Source organism: Aquarana catesbeiana, linkage group LG06, assembly GCF_042186555.1.
Source record: "Aquarana catesbeiana isolate 2022-GZ linkage group LG06, ASM4218655v1, whole genome shotgun sequence".
Taxonomy (NCBI): Eukaryota; Metazoa; Chordata; class Amphibia; order Anura; family Ranidae; genus Aquarana; species Aquarana catesbeiana.
In genome coordinates, this window is record NC_133329.1 from 346,223,071 (window position 1) to 346,241,664 (window position 18,594).

The 18,594-nt window shown below is 45.1% G+C and overlaps 1 protein-coding gene across 3 annotated transcripts in view; it reads right to left on the reverse strand.

Annotated features, from left to right (window-relative positions):
• STK39 (serine/threonine kinase 39) overlaps positions 1-18,594 on the reverse strand; it is a 673,740-nt gene that overhangs the window by 589,967 nt on the left and 65,179 nt on the right. For 2 of the 3 annotated variants that reach the window (XM_073633991.1, XM_073633993.1), the window contains exon 1: positions 16,349-16,550. The exons of the other annotated variant lie outside the window; for it this stretch is intronic. In XM_073633991.1, the coding sequence (XP_073490092.1) occupies positions 16,349-16,439 (91 nt within the window). In that variant the 5' untranslated portion in view covers positions 16,440-16,550. Of the gene's footprint in view, positions 1-16,348; positions 16,551-18,594 lie in introns of those variants that run through there. 3 annotated transcript variants of the gene reach the window in all.

Sequence of the window (18,594 nt, forward strand, 5' to 3'; positions counted from 1 at the left end):
TTGGCAAAAAGCCTCCAGTTCCTGTAAATTCTTGGGCTGTCTTGCATGAACTGCACGTCTGAGATCTCCCCAGAGTGGCTCAATGATATTGAGGTCAGGAGACTGAAATGGCCACTCCAGAACCTTCACTTTGTTCTGCTGTAGCCAATGACAGGTCGACTTGACCTTGTGTTTTGGTTTATTGTCATGTTGGAATGTCCAAGTACGTCCCATGCGCAACTTTCTGGTTGATGAATGCAAATGTTCCTCCTGTATTTTTTGATAACATACAGTACTGCATTCATCTTGCCATCTATTTTGACTAAATTTCCTGTGCCTTTGTAGCTCACACATCCCCAAAACATCAGCGATCCACCTCCGTGTTTCACAGTAGGAATGGTGTACCTTTCATCATAGGCCTTGTTGACTCCTCCCCAAATGTAGTGTTTATGGTTGTGGCCAAAAAGCTAAGTTTTGGTCTCATCACTCCAAATGACTTTGTGCCAGAAGGTTTGAGGCTTGTCTCTGTGCTGTTTGACGTATTGTAAGCGGGATACTTTGTGGTATTTGCGTACTAATGGCTTTCTTCTGAGGACTCGATCATGCAGCCCATCTTTCTTCAAGTGCCTCCTTATTGTGCATCTTGAAACAGCCACGCCACATGTCCTGTATTTCACATGAAGTTATTTGAGGGTTTTTCTTTGCATCCCGAACAACTTTCCTGGCAGTTGTGGCTGAAATTTTAGTTGGTCTACCTGACCGTGGTTTGGTTTTTACAGAACCCCTCATTTTCTACTTCTTGATTAGAGTTTGAACACTGCTGACTGGCATTCTCAATCCCTTGGATATCTTTTTATAACCCTTTCCTGTTTTATACAGTTCAACTACTTTTTCCCACAGATCATTTGACAATTCTTTTGCTTTCCCCATGACTCAGAATTCAGAAACTTCAGTGCAGCACTGGATGAGAGATGCAAGGGTCTGTCAAGAGTCCAGAAACTCATTGACCTTTTATACACACACACTAATTACAAGAAAATACATCACAGGTGAGGATGGATACATTTAATAGCCATTCAAAACCCTTTGTGTCAACTTGTGTGCATGTTATCAGGCCAAAATCACTAGAGTATGTAAACTTTTGACCAGGGTCATTTAGGTAGTTTCTGTTGTCATTATGATTTAAAAATAGTAGACACAGTTGACTGATAATAAATGGCTTCAGTCAAACACTAACCATGAGTGAAATAATTTTTTTTCTGTTATCATTCATATTCTCTGAAAAATGGCCAAGAAATCATACATTCTGCCAGGGTATGTAAACTTATGAGCACAACTGTATGTGCAGAGCTCATTTGTACACACATACTAGGGTCAATTTAGACAGGAGCCAGCAAGTCTCTGGAGTGTGAGAGGAAAACTCGCGTGAACACAGGGACAGCGCCATCTTAATGAATAGGAACACCTAGGCATTGCCCAGGTCCAGGAAAAGGAAACGCCTGATGTATGTGGGCACTGTGATGGGGGCACATGATGTATGATGACACCTGATGTATAGGCACACTGTTATTGGGACACCTGATGTATGGGGACACTGTGATAGGGGAACCTGATGGACAGGGACACTGTGGTGGGGGAACCTGATGGATGGGGACACTGTGATGGGGGAACCTGATGTAAGGGGGCACAGTGATGGGGGAACCTGATGTAAGGGGGCACTGTGATGGGGGAACCTGATGTATGGGGACACTGTGATGGGGGCACATGATGTATGATGACACCTGATGTATGGGCACACTGTTATTGGGACACCTGATGTATGGGAACACTGTGATGGGGGAACCTGATGGACAGGGACACTGTGGTGGGGGAACCTAAAAGATGGGGACACTGTTATGGGGGAACCTGATGTAAGGGAGCACTGTGATGGGGGAACCTGATGTAAGGGGGCACTGTGATGGGGGAACCTGATGTATGGGGACACTGTGATGGGACACCTAATGTATTTGGACCCTGTCATAGAGGAACCTGATTTAAGGGGGCACGGTGATGTAGGAACCTGATGTACGGGGACACTGCAATGGAGACCTCTGATGTATGGGGACCTGATTTAAGGGGGCACAGTGATGGAGGAACCTGATGTATATGGACATTGTGATGGGGGAACCTGATGTATATGGGCACTTTGATAGGTGAACATGCTGTAACGAGGCACTGCGATGGAGATGGCTGGTACGGGCCTCAGTGCATTACTTTGCCCAGGGGCCCATGATGCTATTAAGATGGCCCTGCACAGGCAGAGCATGCAAACTCCATGCAGATCCTATGACAGTACCAGAATACACACACCGGTTTATCACATGTAAATTCCCTTTATTTATTAAACTTGGATGCTAAACAGAAGGGACATGGGCCCCAAAATAAAAGAATAAAATAATGATGATGGACAGCGGAGCAATATTTCAGTGGTAAGGGAATTAAAGGGACAGAATATGCATCGCTGACATTTCAATTCTGTGTGAATGCTGCAAAGCTGAGCCTCTGCCTCAAACATCAGAAGTCTCCCACTGCTTGCTGCAACATCGAATACAAAACAGAGAGACCTGCTTGTAACGGATGGAGCAGTTGGGAACTCAAGTAAAGGAACCTCACCATCCGAAATGCAAGAAACTCAAGTTGGTGGCTGATAAAGCCATCGGCATCATTCTAAGACTCAGTTCTGAGTGGACTTTGGCCTTGTACATATAGGGCTTGTTTACACTAGTGGTAGCCCTCTGAAGAGCAATGGCCGGGGGATCATTTTCAGGGGGTCTTTGACAGGCCGTGAGGAGGCATTTTGTTGCATTCTCACCGTCTCTTATAACTCTTAAAAGCCCACACCACCACGCCCCAACCAGCGGTGAGCAGTTGCGGCATGTCCTCTTTTCACTTGAATGGGTCGTTTTCAGAGAACCAAACATGACGAGGAGGATCATTTTTGCCTTGCCATGATGCAAAGCATCCAGCCTGTGTGTATAAATAAAGTGATGCGCTCGTAATATCTCAAGGATATCCTACTACTTCAATGTGCTGACAAGTCACATCCTAAAGTGAATACATTGTTACAAACTTTTCCAAAACATAGGCAGTGAATTCCACATACAAATATAAATACAATGTGTTTAAAATAATCTAGTGTTTTAAACACATTGTATTTATATTTGTATGCGGAATTCACTGCCTATGTTTTGGAAAAGTTTGTAACAATGTATTCACTTTAGGATGTGACTTGTCAGCACATTGAAGTAGTAGGATATCCTTGAGATATTACGAGCGCATCACTTTATTTATATATTTATTTACAAGTGGGGTGTCACTGACTGATTGCAGCTGTAGTATCTGGATATTTGGAGTTTTATTTTTATTTGCATTTATTATTCTATCTTTATTTATTCTCACATAGTTTTATATTTTCACTTCAGCGCTTTAGTATTTTATCACTTTTATCCAGCCTGTGTGACAACCATAGATACAGTGAAGGAAAAAAAACAAGTGTTTTTTTCGCAGGATTACCAGGTGAAAATAAAATATGCTAGAAGGATGAAAGCGCCAAGATAAGAGTTAGTTCAGTAAGAATTTTATTTCACAACAAAAAATCAAAAGGCCAGCATGTTTCGGGGGCTCAAAACTCCCCCTTCATCAAGGCTTGTGTGCTGGCAGTGAGTTAAAATGTATGCTGGGCACCAGCTGTAAAATTAAACGCATAGTTCAAAATAATTTGGATCGCCATATTGACAGCCTGTCAGTCACTCGGCTGGTTTGTGAAATTGACATGGGCTGTCAGTTTGCTGACCTGGATTATTTTTTTTTATTATTATTTTATAGTCCCTGCCAGCACACAAGCCCTGATGAAGGGGGAGGCTGGAGCTGCCAAAATGCGTTGGCCTTTTGATTTTGTGTTTTGAAATAAAATTCTTACTGAACTTACTAAAGCTTGCTGCTTTCATCCTTCCAATGTGTTTTATTCTTCCCTGGTAATCCTGGAAATAACACCCTTTTGTCCCTTCATGCCTCCTCCTTTTTTCCTCCACTGCATCTATAGGAGCAGCCATGGTTATCACAAAAGCTGGATGCTTTGCATGATGAAGGGTAAGTTTTGAGTCCCTGAAACATGGTGGATTTTCAATTTTGTCGTGTAAAATAAAATTGCCACTGGACTTACTCGAAATCTGTGGCTCTCTCATCCTTCTAGACTGCACTATGGACCCTACGGGATTCCATGGTTGACAGAGAGCTGTCTGGAAATTTCTGTCTTCAGTCTACCCTGAAGTCCAGTGCTTCATCATCATATACCAGGTGAAAATAAATGGGGGAAAAAAAATTGAAAAAAATGAAAACAAATGCAGCCACCTCATCTAAAGAACTGAAAATCTGCAATATACAAAATATTTTATGTTTTTGGATTTAGATATACTTTAAACAAGAAGCTAGCAGTCTCGGCACTACTTGAAACCTGTTAATGTATAACTGAAGGCAACACTTTTTTTTTCATTTTGGATAGAGTGGAGATGTATTAGAACACCTGTCAGGTTTTTATTGCCAACTATGCCCCTGTTAGGTAGACTCACCTTCACTTGGTGACCATTATCACCCAAAAGTGAAAGAAAATCCCAAGTTTTGAGTGGCCATCAGAACAGGACTGAGGGATTTCCCTCTTTTTTTGGTGGGGTTTCCTTGCCATTGCTGATTTGGCTATTGGACAGGAAATGAAGGGAAACCTTCCCAATCGGACACAGGTGGTGAGAAAAGAAAAAATAACTTTTCGTGTTTCCTTGCCATTGATGATTTGGCTATTGGACAGGAAATGAAGGGAAACCTTCCCAATCGGACACAGGTGGTGAGAAAAAAAAAATAACAAGGGTTAGAACCCTCCCTTACTCTAATATTAAATAGCGTAAGGGAGGGGTTAGAACCCTCCCTTACGCTATTTAATATTAGCGTAAGGGAGGGTTCTAACCCTTGTTATTTTTTTTTTCTCACCACCTGTGTCCGATTGGGAAGGTTTCCCTTCATTTCCTGTCCAATAGCCAATCATCAATGCCAAGGAAACACGAAAAGTTTTGCCTTCAGTTCTACTTTAAAAACCTGCTAGTAGCTCATTTGAAATGCCAAGCCAGCACATCCATTGTAATCTGTCTTTACCAAACCACAAACAAGAGCTGAATAGTGCCTGTTCACAACAATAGACCACCTCCTGCACATAAGTGTGATAGCCCAGTACGGTGCTGATATGAACTCCATGACTCAAGGATATTGCTTCAAGCTTTGCTGCTCTCTCAAGACTGGGGATGTGCTGAAACAACTACATAACACAAAGAAAAGAGCCTAGTGGATTATCCCACAGCATTTATTAAAAATTCCTTGTAAATTATACTACAGACATGTAAATAAAAACAACTTATCAAGCTACTCACCCATACTCTAGTAGTCCATATGATTCAGCAACCTCCAGAGCCCAGGGGGACCTCCGGATCTTAACTTAGAAGGATCTATGCTCTGATGAAGAAGGTATATCCTTCAAAATGAGTCAGCCGATTCAGATCCCGGAGGTCCCCCTGGACTCTGGAGGTTGCTGAGTCATATTGACTACTAGGCTACGGATGAGTAGCTTGATAAGCTGTTTTTATTCACATGTCTGTGAGTATAATTGATGTGGATTTTTTAATAAATGCTGTGGGATAATGCACCTTGTGTTTTGTAGGCCATCTGAGCGTATCAGAATCATGGGCAGAATCTCGCATGTCCACAATCGCAACAAAACATTTGACACGCTTGTGGTGCCTTTATTTCTTAATGGCACCCCAAACGCAGTGCGATTTTGCCATGAATGTCATGCGAAAAAACGCACGAAAATCTCAGCAAAACACACAATGGCAAATGCACCTGACTCAGTGCCAAAATTTGGTACATGAGCTTCTTTAGCATGTTTTTGGAGCAGAAGAAGGCCCATTCAGAATGAATGGTGCCGCTTTAAAAATGTGCCACAAAACACGATGCAGCAGTGTCATTCAGGGCCTAAAAGCTTCAACAAGCTGCTCAGGGGTCTTTGATAGCTTTAACAATGTTCTCCATACATGTTGCTCTTATACATGCTGAAGCCCAAATATACAAGGCCAGAAGGTTCAGGTCACTCATTACTGATATTTAAGTCTTTGGTAAATGATTATATAGTCGTATGCAAAAGTTTAGGAACCCCTAACAATTTCCATGATTGTCATTTATAAATATTTGGGTGTTTGGATCAGCAATTTCATTTTGATCTATCAAATAACTGAAGGACACAGTAATATTTCAGTAGTGAAATGAGGTTTATTGGATTAACAGAAAATGCGCAATATGCATCAAAACAAAATTAGACAGGTGCATAAATTTGGGCACCCTTGTCATTTTGTTGATTTGAATACCTGTAACTACTTAGCACTGATTAATTGGAACACACAATTGGTTTGGTGAGCTCATTAAGCCTTGAACTTCATAGACAGGTGCATCCAATCATGAGAAAAGGTATTTAAGGTGGCCAATTGCAAGTTGCTGTTCTCTTTGACTATCCTCTGAAGAGTGGCAACACGGTGGCCTCAAAACAACTGTCAAATGACCTGAAAACTAAGATTGTTCTACATTATGGTTTAGGGCAGGTATATGCAATTAGCGGACCTCCAGCTGTTGCAAAAATACAAGTCCCATCATGCCTCTGCCTCTGGGTGTCATGCTTGTGGCTGTCAAGAGTCTTTCTATGCCTCATGGGACTAGTTCTGCAACAGCTGGAGGTCCACTAATTGCATATCCCTGGTTTAGGGGAAGGCTACAAAAACTTATCGCAGAGATATAAGCTGTCAGTGTCCACTGTGAGGAACATAGTTAGGAAATGGAAGACCACAGGCACAGTTCTTGTTAAGGCCAGAAGTGGCAGGCCACATAATATATTGGCGAGATCCACAGACCACCTCCAAAGACCTACAACATCAACTTGCTGCACATGTTGTCACTGTGCATCCTTCAACAATTCAGCGCACTTTGCACAGGAAGAAGCGAGAGTAGGAGAGTGCTGCGAAAGAAGCCTTTTCTGCACACACGCCACAAACGGAATCGATTGAGGTATGCAAACGCACATTTAGACAAGCCAGCTTAATTATGGAATAAGGTGCTGTGGACTGATGAAACAAAGATTGAGTTATTTGGTCATAACAAGGGGCATTATGTATGGCGGCAAAATAACCCAGCATTCCAAGAAAAACACTTGCTACCCACAGTAAAATTTGGTGGAGGTTCCATCATGCTGTGGGGCTGTGTGGCCAGTGCCGGTACTGGGAAACTGGTTAAAGGTGAGGGTCGCATGGATTCCACTCAATATCAGCAGATTCTTGAGAATAATGTTGAGGAATCAGTCACAAACTTGAAGTTACGCCGGGGCTGGATATTTCAACAAGACAATGACCCAAAACACTGCTCAAAATCTACTCGGGCATTTATGCAGAGGAACAAGTACAATGTTCTGGAATGGCCATCCCAGTCCCCAGACCTGAATATCATTGAACATCTGTGGGGTGATTTGAAGTGGGCTGTCCATGCTCGGCAACCATCAAACCTAACTAACTGAGATGTTTTGTAAGGAGAAATGGTCCAAAATACATTCATCCAGAATCCAGACACTAATTACAGGCTATAGGAAGCATCTAGAGGCTGTTATTTCTGCTAAAGGAGGCTCTACTAACTATTGATGTGATTTTTCTGTTGGGGTGCCCAAATTTATGCACCTGTCTAATTTCATTTTGCTACATATTGCGCGTTTTCTGTTAATCCAATAAACCTCATTTCACTACTGAAATATTACTGTTATTTGATAGACCAAAATGAAATTGCTGATCCAAACACCCAAATATTTTTAAATGACAATCATGGAAATTGTCAGGGGTTCCTAAACTTTTGCATATGACTGTATCTCTCAGGGACTCTGTTGGTGAGATTTCTGAGCTTATAGTTATTAACTATAGCCAAAACTTTTTTTTTTTTCCTTTTGTATAGTAAGGGAGTGTTCTAACCCATGTCAGATTTCCCTTCACTTCCTGTCCCATAGCCAAACAGGAAGTGAGAGGATATTCCTGCAAATTAACCACTTGCTGATCGCACTATAGCCAAATGACGGCTACAGCGTGGACGGCTAGTCCTGGGAGGTCGTCATATGACGGCATCCTGTGATCAAGCCTGCTGTGGGGTGCGGATGGCACTCTGTGTGAGCACAGTGTCCAGATGACACAGCTGATCACAGATCGGGGTTAAGAGCCAATCAGCGGCTCTTTACTACGCGATCAGCTGTGTCCAATCACAGTTGATCACAGATGTAAATAGAAGCCGTTTATCGGCACTCCTTTCCTCATGCTGACAGCATGAGGATCGGAGAAGAGAGCAGATAACTGGTTTCTCTAAAAGGGATATCTACACTGATAATCAGGGCACTAATTATCAGTGTCCTGATTATCAGTGCAGTCCAAACAGTGTCCACCAGTGCTGCAAATGTGTGCCCACCAGTAGTGCCAATAAGTGCCCATCAGTGCTGCCAATCAGTGCTCATCAGTGCCTCCTCATTAGTGTCACCTATCAGTGCCACCTACCGGTGCCCATCAGTACCACCTACCAGTGACTATCAGTGCCGCCCATCAGTGCCACCTATCAGTGCCACCTATTAGTGCTCATCAGTGCCACCTCATCAGCACACATCAGTGAAGGAGAAAAATTACTTGTTTCCAAAATTTTATAACAAACTATGAAAACGTTTTTTTCAAAATTTTCGGTCTTTATTAGTTTATTTAGCGAAAAATAAAAACCCAGTGGTGATTGAATACCACCAAAAAAAAGCTCTACTTGTGTGGAAAAGATTTAAAAAAATGTGTTTGGGAACAGTGTTGCATGATCGCGCAATTGTCATTCACAGTGCGACAGTGCTGAAAGCTAAAAATTGGCCTGGGCAGGAAGGGGGTAAAAGTGCCCAGCAGGCAAGTGGTTAAGGGAATTCCTTGGGGCCCCAAGGTCCCCAGAACTAGTGTCCCCATTGTAGGATTTCCCCTCTATTACTTTTCTGGGGACAACCTAAAATTTAGGATTTTCTTTTGCTTTCACTTTCTGTTTCAATCTAATTTTATTGAAGTTTTCAAACAAATTTATACAAACAAGACATATTATCCACATATTATACACATACCACAAACAATTAGAAAAATATATTATAAAAATGTACATAACATAAAAAAATGTTACACGTAGACATATATAGACAGGCTACAAAAACCCTTAAAGTGATTGAAAAGCTTTGATTATTTAAAAACAAAAAAAAACAAACATACTTACCTCCCACTGTGCAGCTCGTTTTGCACAGAGTGGCCCGAACCTCGTCTTCTGGGGTCCCTCTGCGGCTCTCGCAGCTCTTTCCCACATCAGATAATCCCCTAAGAGAAGCACTCTCCCGAGGTGGTTACCTTGCGGGCGTGCTCCCGAGTCCAGCATTCGGCATCCATAGACGCCAAATATATGACTCGGCCCCGCCCCCCCAGCGCCTGTGTCATTGGATTTGATTGACAGCAGCGGGAGCCAATGGCTGCACTGCCATCAATCTATCCAATCTAGAGCCGAGAACCCCGGGCAGAGGGACAGCGTGTCCCCGCCGGGTGAAATTCCAGGGCTCAGGTAAGTAAAACGGGGGGCTGGGGGGCCGGTCACTGCCAGGTGCATCAAGGTGAAAAAACACAAAGGTTTACAACCCCTTTAACCAATAATTGGCATGAACTAATTAGAATACTATTGGGGAGTGTCTACCAATATAAAAACCTATATATTATAAGGTTCCTTTCACACTGAGGCGCTTTGCAGGCGCTAAAGTGCTAAAAATAGCGCCTGCAAAGCGCCCCAAAAGAGCTGCTCAATGCACTCCAGTGTGAAAGACCCGAGGGCTTTCACACTGGAGCGGTGCGCTTGCAGGGCGGTCATAAAAGTCCTGCAAGCCGCATCTTTGGAGCGCATTAGGAGCGGTGTAATTACCACTCCTAAATCGCCCCCTCCCATTGAAAACAATGAGGCAGCGCTGCAAACCCGCCCGCAAAGCGCTGCTGCAGCGGCGCTTTGCGGACGGTTTTAACCCTTTTTCGGCCGCTAGCGGGGGGTTAAAACCACCCCGCTAGCGCCTCTAAAATGATGGTAAAGCGGCGCTATATTTAGCGCCGCTGTACCGCCGGCGCCCGCACGCCTCAGTGTGGAAGTAGCCTTAGGAAAAATAAAATAATACACTGGGTTACTTAGATAGTTGAACCCCAAGCAAGAATAACCCTATCATATCTTCCTCAACCCAACAAGGTTGTAGTCTATGGTTTACTACTCCCCATCTTCAACTCCCACAAGGGCATAGGGCACATCACACAAGGGTGTAGGGCACATCACACAAGGGTGTAGAGCACATCACACAAGGGTGTAGGGCACATCACATAAGGGTGTAGGGCACATCACACATAACAAGACCAAAACAAAAACAGAGAATAAAAAAAAGGGAAATAATGCAGCCAGGAGTAGGCACTTGGACAGGCATCACCTCGCTCATCCAAACTCTAGACCTGGTTCAAATCTTACGGCCGACCCGTATATATATTTTGCATTTCAGAGGATTCCCTGAGCAAATTCCAAGGGTGTCAGATTTGGCAACATTGTTCATATGTGTCCAATTCATGTGACAGGAATGTCTCCGTCATCTCAATATGGTCCATCTCTGTAACCCACTCAATCAAAGATAATGGTAAACAGGACAAATAGAAAGAGTGAATATCCTTAAAGGGGTTGTAAAGGTAAAAATTTTTTCACCTTAATGCATTCTATGCATTAAGGTGAAAAAACTTTTGACAGTACCGCCGCCCCCAGCCCCCCCGTTTTACTTACCTGACGCCTCGAATCTTCGCTGCACGTTCTTGTCATCTTCGCTGCAGCTCAGCCTGGTCGCTGATTGGCTGCAGTGGATGGATTGAAAGCAGCGCAGCCATTGGCTCGCGCTGCTGTCAATCACATCCGATGACGCGGCGCGCCGGGGGGCGGGGCCGAGTGATACAGCGAGCGGCTATAGCCGCCGGCTGTATCACGGGAGCGCGCCCGCAAGCACTCACCACCATGCGAGGGAGCTCGCATTAAGGTGGTGAATGCTTGCGGGGAGGAGCTGAAACAGCCGCCGAGGGACCCCAGAAGACTAGGTTCGGGGCCACTCTGTGCAGAACGAGCTGCACAGTGAAGGTAAGTATGATATGTTTGTTATTTTTTTTTTAAAAAAAAATTACCTTTACAACCGCTTTAACGGGGCACAGACAGCAATAAAAACCTGACAGGTGTTGTAATCCTTCTCCACTCTATAAAAACTAAAAAAAAAAAGTTTTGAATTTACTTTTATACTTTAAGTTCTGGGGGGTAAGCTCACCCGCTGTGGGCATCATAGGAGGATCTGCCTGCTTGATTTTCTTTATACTTATGGACAACACGAGGTGCTGGAACAGCACTGAGAATTATGGAAGAGACGATGTAGTATCCAAAAACCATGGGCAGCGTTCCAAGCCTGATCTAGAACTGAAACCTCTCTTTTGAATTGGCTAACCCTTTAGGCTAGATTCACACTTCTGCATGAGCATTTTTGATGGTTGATGGTTTTGGTTTTAGTCAGTAGAAAGTTAGTTACTAGGAGAAGTAGAAGTAAGATGCAAAAAATGCAAGTTACATACGTTTTTCAGATGCTCCCGTTGAAGTCTATAGGGACCAAAAAAGTGCAACTCTGCCCGAAAAAAGTTTAGATACTTTTTTGAGTTTCAAGCGACAAGCTTCAAGTGACACCATGCTCAGGAGTGAATGACACCATAGGATACAATTAGAATTAGAAAACCACTTCAAATGCTCAGGTGTGAACCAGGGATTCAAGAGAAGGGGAGGGAGATACCGGCACATTATGGCAGCTCTACCATTTAGTTTTCCCTCCTCTAGTGTTGACCCATCACTGCCGCTGCCATGCTTTCAAATTCTTTCATCCAGACTAGTGTCTTCTTTCTTTTGCCATGAAGCGGCCACTGATGATAAAACTTCCAAGTGCACACTGCAGCTATACCATCCTGGCACTCAAATGAACTCTCAGTTTCTGTATGCACACGCCACAGCTACTCAGCACACAAGGTTTTAAAAAATAGTACAGTATTAGTAAAAGGGGAATGCTGTTTTTTTGGCAGAATCGGCATGCAAAAGGATTGATTGACTAAAGGCAAAAAGACTGTGCACTTTGCAAAGTGCAGTTGCACACTACAAGTGCAGTTGTTCCAGAGCTTAGTAAATAAGGTAAAGCTTCACCTTGCAAAGAATACCCAATCATGTGCAAGGAAAATAAACAAAACTGTTTTTTAGCTTGCACGTGATTGGATGATGGAAGTTAGCAGAGCTTCTGCTCATTTAATAAGCTCTGGAGTAACTGCCCTTACAGAATAAAACTGCACTTTGTAAAGTGCACAGTCTATTTGCCTTTAGTAAATCAACCCTAAAGTCTCTTCCGCAGTTAGTCACAAGCAGCTGAACTTGTTCTATAACGCTGAAGACAGCTTTGCCACACAAATTTAGCTAAAGAAACTACTGTATTCAACTGAAGAAGTGGCTTGGATAAGCTGTGAAATGTCTTCAGCATTAGGCTTAATGTACACGGGACGTTTTTACAGCCTCTCCTGAACGATTTAACTTGACAGATAGTAACCCACGTTTAAAACGTCTGTTTTGCCGCATTTACATGCCACGTTTAGCCGCGTTTAGAAGCGTTTGAAAAAAAAATGTTTTTCTTATTTTTTATTTTTTAAATAGCCAAAAATGAAAAACGCCTGTAAATGAAACGCGACTAAACACAAGTTACCTCGCTTTGAAGCGTTTGGCGCTTGAAATGCCTCTAAACTCAGCGTCTGAACTCATTTTTTTGCTTTCCAAAAAAAGCCTCTTAACTCAACTGCCTAAAAATGACATTAAACGAACCTGTGTACATGTACACATAAGATAACACTGGATGAGTTCAGGGGCAGCTGAAAAAAGCATCCAACTGCCTCTGAACGTCCGATTACCAGCGGCAGTGTACATGGGGCCTAACAGAGCAAGCCCAGCTGAATGTGACCACCTACTACTGGATACACCATGACTGGTGGAATACTTTTTAGGAGGGGGGGGGGGCGGCAAACAATCCAACCCCCCCCCACACACCCCAGTCGGTCAGTCACGAGCCCCACACTTATCCCATCTAGGTTCCCGGGCAGTGCTTCCTATGGGAGGCGGCTTCACCCTGCGTCTCCTCCTCCTCGGCTTCACAGCGGCTACCCCTGCGTCTCCTCCCTCTTCCGACTCAGCGCCCAGTAGGATCGCTTCTCCTCTTGGCCAATCGGGTGACATGTCTCAGGACCCGCTTCCTGATTGGCCAGGGGGAGAATCAGAAAGACAATAGCGAACATTAATTTGCTATTGTCACACAACTGGGTGTGCTCAGGGAGCAGTGCTCTGCGCCCCAAGCCCACCCTTTTTTGAAGCCAATTAGAGCCTCAGGCTCTAATCATATGCTTCTAAAAAAAATACACCCTGTTGGAATCCATGCGTCTGGCGCCCTGCATGTATATTAGGGGCCGGGCGCATGGATTAGGGGGGCGGCACCCCTGTGCCTCATATGGACGGGCCACCACTGGACTAATCTCATCTACTAAAAGCCCCCATGTTTTGTTAAGCTTCAGTCACAATTTAAAGTGTATTGCTAAGGCAAAACCATTTTTTTTTTTGTTTTGGACAGAGTGTCCCCATTTATAGGATTCCCCCTCAATTTGTACTGGTGACTATTGTTTTAGACCAACCTTTCTCATCCAGGGTTCTGTGAAACTCTAGAGTTTTTCCACAGATTACTAGAAGTTCCATTTGCAATGGGCAAGATCTAACTTTTAGCAACTACTGACGTTGGTTCGTATCCCAACAACGACACTACCTGCCTGGAATTTGCATTTTCTCCCTGTGCCTGTGTGGGTTTCCTCCGGGTACTCCAGTTTCCTCCCACACTACAAATACATGCTGATAGGTTAATTAGATCCTGTCTAAATTGTCCCTAGTATGTGTATGTATGAATGTGAGTTAGGGATCTTAGATTGTAAGCTTCTTGAAGGCAGAGACTGATGTGAATATATAATAAATATGTGTAAAGCGCTGCGTAAATTGACGGCGCTATATAAGTACTTGAAACAAAAAATAAAATAAAATGATCTTTGTAGCTATAAGGGGACATTTTTTCAACTGCACTGACCACAGGGGTAAAGGGGCACTGCACTGACCACAAGTGTAAAGGGGCACCACACCGATAACAAATGTGAAGGGTACTGCACTGACTACTAGTGTAAGGGAGCACTGCACCAACCACCAGTGTAAAAGAACACTACACAGACCACAAGTGTAAAGGGGAACTACACAGACCACAAGTGTAAAGGGGAACTGCACTAACCAGAAGTGTAAAGGGGTACTGCACTAACCACTAGTGTAAGGGAGCACTGCACCAACCACAAGTGTGAATGGGTACTGCACTGATAACTAGTGTAAGGGAGCATTAAACAGACCACAAGTGAAAAGGGGTACTGTACTAACCACCAGTGTAAGAGAGTACTGCACTGACCACGAGTGTAAGAGAGTAGTGCACTGACCACCAGTGTAAGAGAGTACTGCACTGACCACCAGTGTAAGAGTGTACTGCACTGACCACCAGTGTAAGAGAGTAGTGCACTGACCACCAGTGTAAGAGTGTACTGCACTGACCACCAGTGTAAGAGAGTATTGCACTGACCACCAGTGTAAGAGAGTACTGCACTGACCACCAGTGTAAGAGAGTACTGCACTGACCACCAGTGTAAGAGTGTACTGCACTGACCACCAGTGTAAAGGGGCACTGCATTGACAAGTGCTAAGCATGAGGACTAAGAGAGCACTTTTCTATTGGACGCCAATGTAAGGGGCACTTTTCCATCGATCAGCAGCACAACTGGGTGCTTTTAAGCTGTCCACTAAGGGAGCACTGCACTGATCACCAGTGTAATGGGGAACTTTTTACTAACCACTAGTGCAACTGAGCGCTTTTCCATGGATCACAAGTATAAGTGGGCACTTTCCACAAATCACTAGTATAACTGGGTACTTGTTTGCTCATCACTCACATAAGAGGGCACTTTTCCACCAATCACCAGTGTAAGGGGGCACTCTTCCATCAAACACCTACATAAAGAAAACCTTTTCCATCGATGCAAGAAGGCATTTTTCCACTAATCACTATTATGAGGGGGCACTTTTCCACTGATCACTGGGGTAAGAAGGCACTTTCCTATTGATTACCAGTGTAACTGGGCACTTTTCCACTGATCACTATTATGAGAGGGCACTTTTCCACTGATCACTGGGGTAAGAAGGCACTATCTCATTGATTACCAGTGTAACTGGGCACTTTTCCACTGAACACCAACATAAGGGGGTGTCTTTCCACTGGTCATCAATGCAAGTAAGCAGGAAAAAGTGAGGGGAATCCCTACATTTTAGAGTTATCCCCAGAGGAAGAGGTAAGAAGAACTCTTGGAATGGGGACAGCCATCTAGGAGGGGAAATCCCTCTTACTTCCAGGATCACCTCCAACTTCTTCTTGTGTCTCTGGGACAGGAAGTGAAGGGAAATCTCCACAATGATGCCCAGACAGCAAAAGGAGACCTGGCATGGGATTTAACCCTTCTCTACTCTACCTTAAATGAAATCAACTTTCTTTTATCTCCACCATGCAGACAAGAGGAGGTGACAGACCTCCCGGCCATGGCAGGTAAAGGCCCCAGAGCCGGGGAATAATGTGCAGACAGGGGGAGTGGATGGTGAATTATTACATTGTGTGATCCCTGGGCTCTGTCCTTGGATGATGTCCTCTCCTCCTCTCCTCCAGCAGTGTATGAGGGACCGGGATCCGGGATCCGGGACCAGGACACACAATGGGGTGTAGTAGGTGTGATCTTAAAGGGACCCGGAGGGAGGGAGTGACAGCAGAAAAGTGTATTGCCGCTGCTGCAATGTGATGCAATGGAACGGGAACTTTCTCCTGGCTGCTGTTGGTGTGATCGGAGGAAATGGGGATTTGTAATGTGCACCATCACTGCAGTGACAGCTGTGCCGGGGGAGAGATCGCAGCACCGCCGGGCGGGGAGGGGGATGGAGGATGCCGGTAGGCCCCATGTCCTGCTACCTGAGTCTATGACAACCTGACATACGAGGCGCCGCTATGGGGGGGATTAAAGGCACTGACCGATCACCTCCTGGAGTTCGTAGCTCTCCCTGCAGATTGGCCACCCGATCTGCTGCTGGCTGTGCACCGGGGACTCCGTCTGCTCTGTCATGGTGCTGAGGAGGGCGATGCTGCGGCTGCCGGGCACCTCTGCTGCGGACTGCCACTTACAGCAGGCTCAGTGACAGGCGGGCGGCACCGGGGAGAGGAGGGGGCGGGAACGGGGAGGGGCTTCCTCCTGGGTGACAGCGGACAGAGAAAGGGGCGGGGCTGCCTGAGCTGATGATACGCCGCCTGTCCAGACTGGCAACCTGTGCGCTGCGGAGCTGTCAGAGCCGAACCACCGGGGACACTGCACTCTGCTCTGCAGGAAGGGAGTGCATGAGTCACATCCCTCTATATGACCTATATATATATATAGCCCTATTATTTATGTCATATCATCCCTCTGTATGATCCCTCTATTCTGTCCTCCGATCCCTCTGTGTGATCCCTCTCTTCTGTCCCCCGATCCCTCCATATGATCCCTCTCTTCTGTCCTCTGATCCCTCCATATGATCCCTCTCTTCTTTCCTCCGATCCCACTGTATGATCCCTCTCTTCTGTCCCCCGATCCCTCCATATGAACCCTCTCTTCTGTCCTCTGATCCCTCCATATGATCCCTCTCTCCTTTCCTCCGATCCCTCTGTATGATCCCTCTCTTCTGTCCCCCGATCCCTCCATATGATCCCTCTCTTCTGTCCCCCGATCCCTCCATATGATCCCTCTCTTCTGTCCTCTGATCCCTCCATATGATCCCTCTCTCCTTTCCTCCGATCCCTCTGTATGATCCCTCTCTTCTGTCCCCCGATCCCTCCATATGATCCCTCTCTTCTGTCCCCCGATCCCTCCATATGATCCCTCTCTTCTGTCCTCTGATCCCTCCATATGATCTCTCTCTTCTTTCCTCCGATCCCTCTGTATGATCCCTCTCTTCTGTCCCCCGATCCCTCCATATGATCCCTCTCTTCTGTCCTCTGATCCCTCCATATGATCCCTCTCTTCTGTCCTCTGATCCCTCCATATGATCCCTCTCTTCTGTCCTCTGATCCCTCCATATGATCCCTCTCTTCTGTCCTCTGATCCCTCCATATGATCCCTCTCTTCTGTCCCCTGATCCCTCCATATGATCCCTCTCTTCTGTCCTCTGATCCCTATGCATGATTCCTTTCTTCTGTCCTCTGATCCCTCCATATGATTCCTCTTTTTTGTCCTCCGATCCCTCTGTACGATCCCTCTATTCTGTCCCCCGATCCCTCTATTCTGTCCCCCGATCCCTCCGTATGATCCCTCTCTTCTGTAGTGTACTCCAATCCCTCTGTATGAACCATCCCTTATGTCCTATCATCCCTCATCTCTGTCCTCCGATCCCTCTCTTCTGTCCTCTGATCCCTCTCTTTTGTCCTCAGATTATTCTGTATGATCCCTCTCTTCTGTCCCCCGATCCCTCCATATGATTTTCTCTCTCTTCTGTCCTCTGATCCTTCTGCATGATCCCTCTCTTCTGTCCTCCGATCCCTCTGCATGATTCCATTTTTCTGTCCTCTGATCCCTCCATATGATCCCTCTCTTCTGTCATTCGATCCCTCCATATGATCCCTCTCTTCTGTCATTCGATCCCTCCATATGATTCCTCTTTTTTGTCCTCTGATCCCTCTGTATGATCCCTCTATTCTGTCCTCCGATCCCTCTATATGATCCCTCTCTTCTGTCCTCTGATCCTTCTGTATGATCCCTCTCTTCCGTCCCCTGATTCTTCTGTATGATCCCTCTCTTCTGTCTCCTGATCCTTCTGTATGATCCCTCTCTTCTGTTCTCCGATCCCTCTATATGATTCCTTTATTCTGTCCTCTGATCCCTCCATATGATCCCTCTCTTCTGTCCCCCGATCCCTCCATATGATTCCTCTCTTCTGTCCTCCGATCCCTCCATATGATTCCTCTCTTCTGTCCTCTGATCCCTCTATAATATGATCCCTCTCTTCTGTCCCCTGATCCTTCTGTATGATCCCTCTATTCTGTCCCCTGATCCTTCTGTATGATCCCTCTCTTCTGTCCCCCGATCCTTCTGTATGATCCCTCTCTTCTGTTCTCCGATCCCTCTATATGATTCCTTTATTCTGTCCTCTGATCCCTCCATATGATCCCCCTCTTCTGTCCTCCGATCCCTCCATATGATTCCTCTCTTTTGTGCTCCGATCCCTCTGTATGATCCCTCTCTTCTGTCC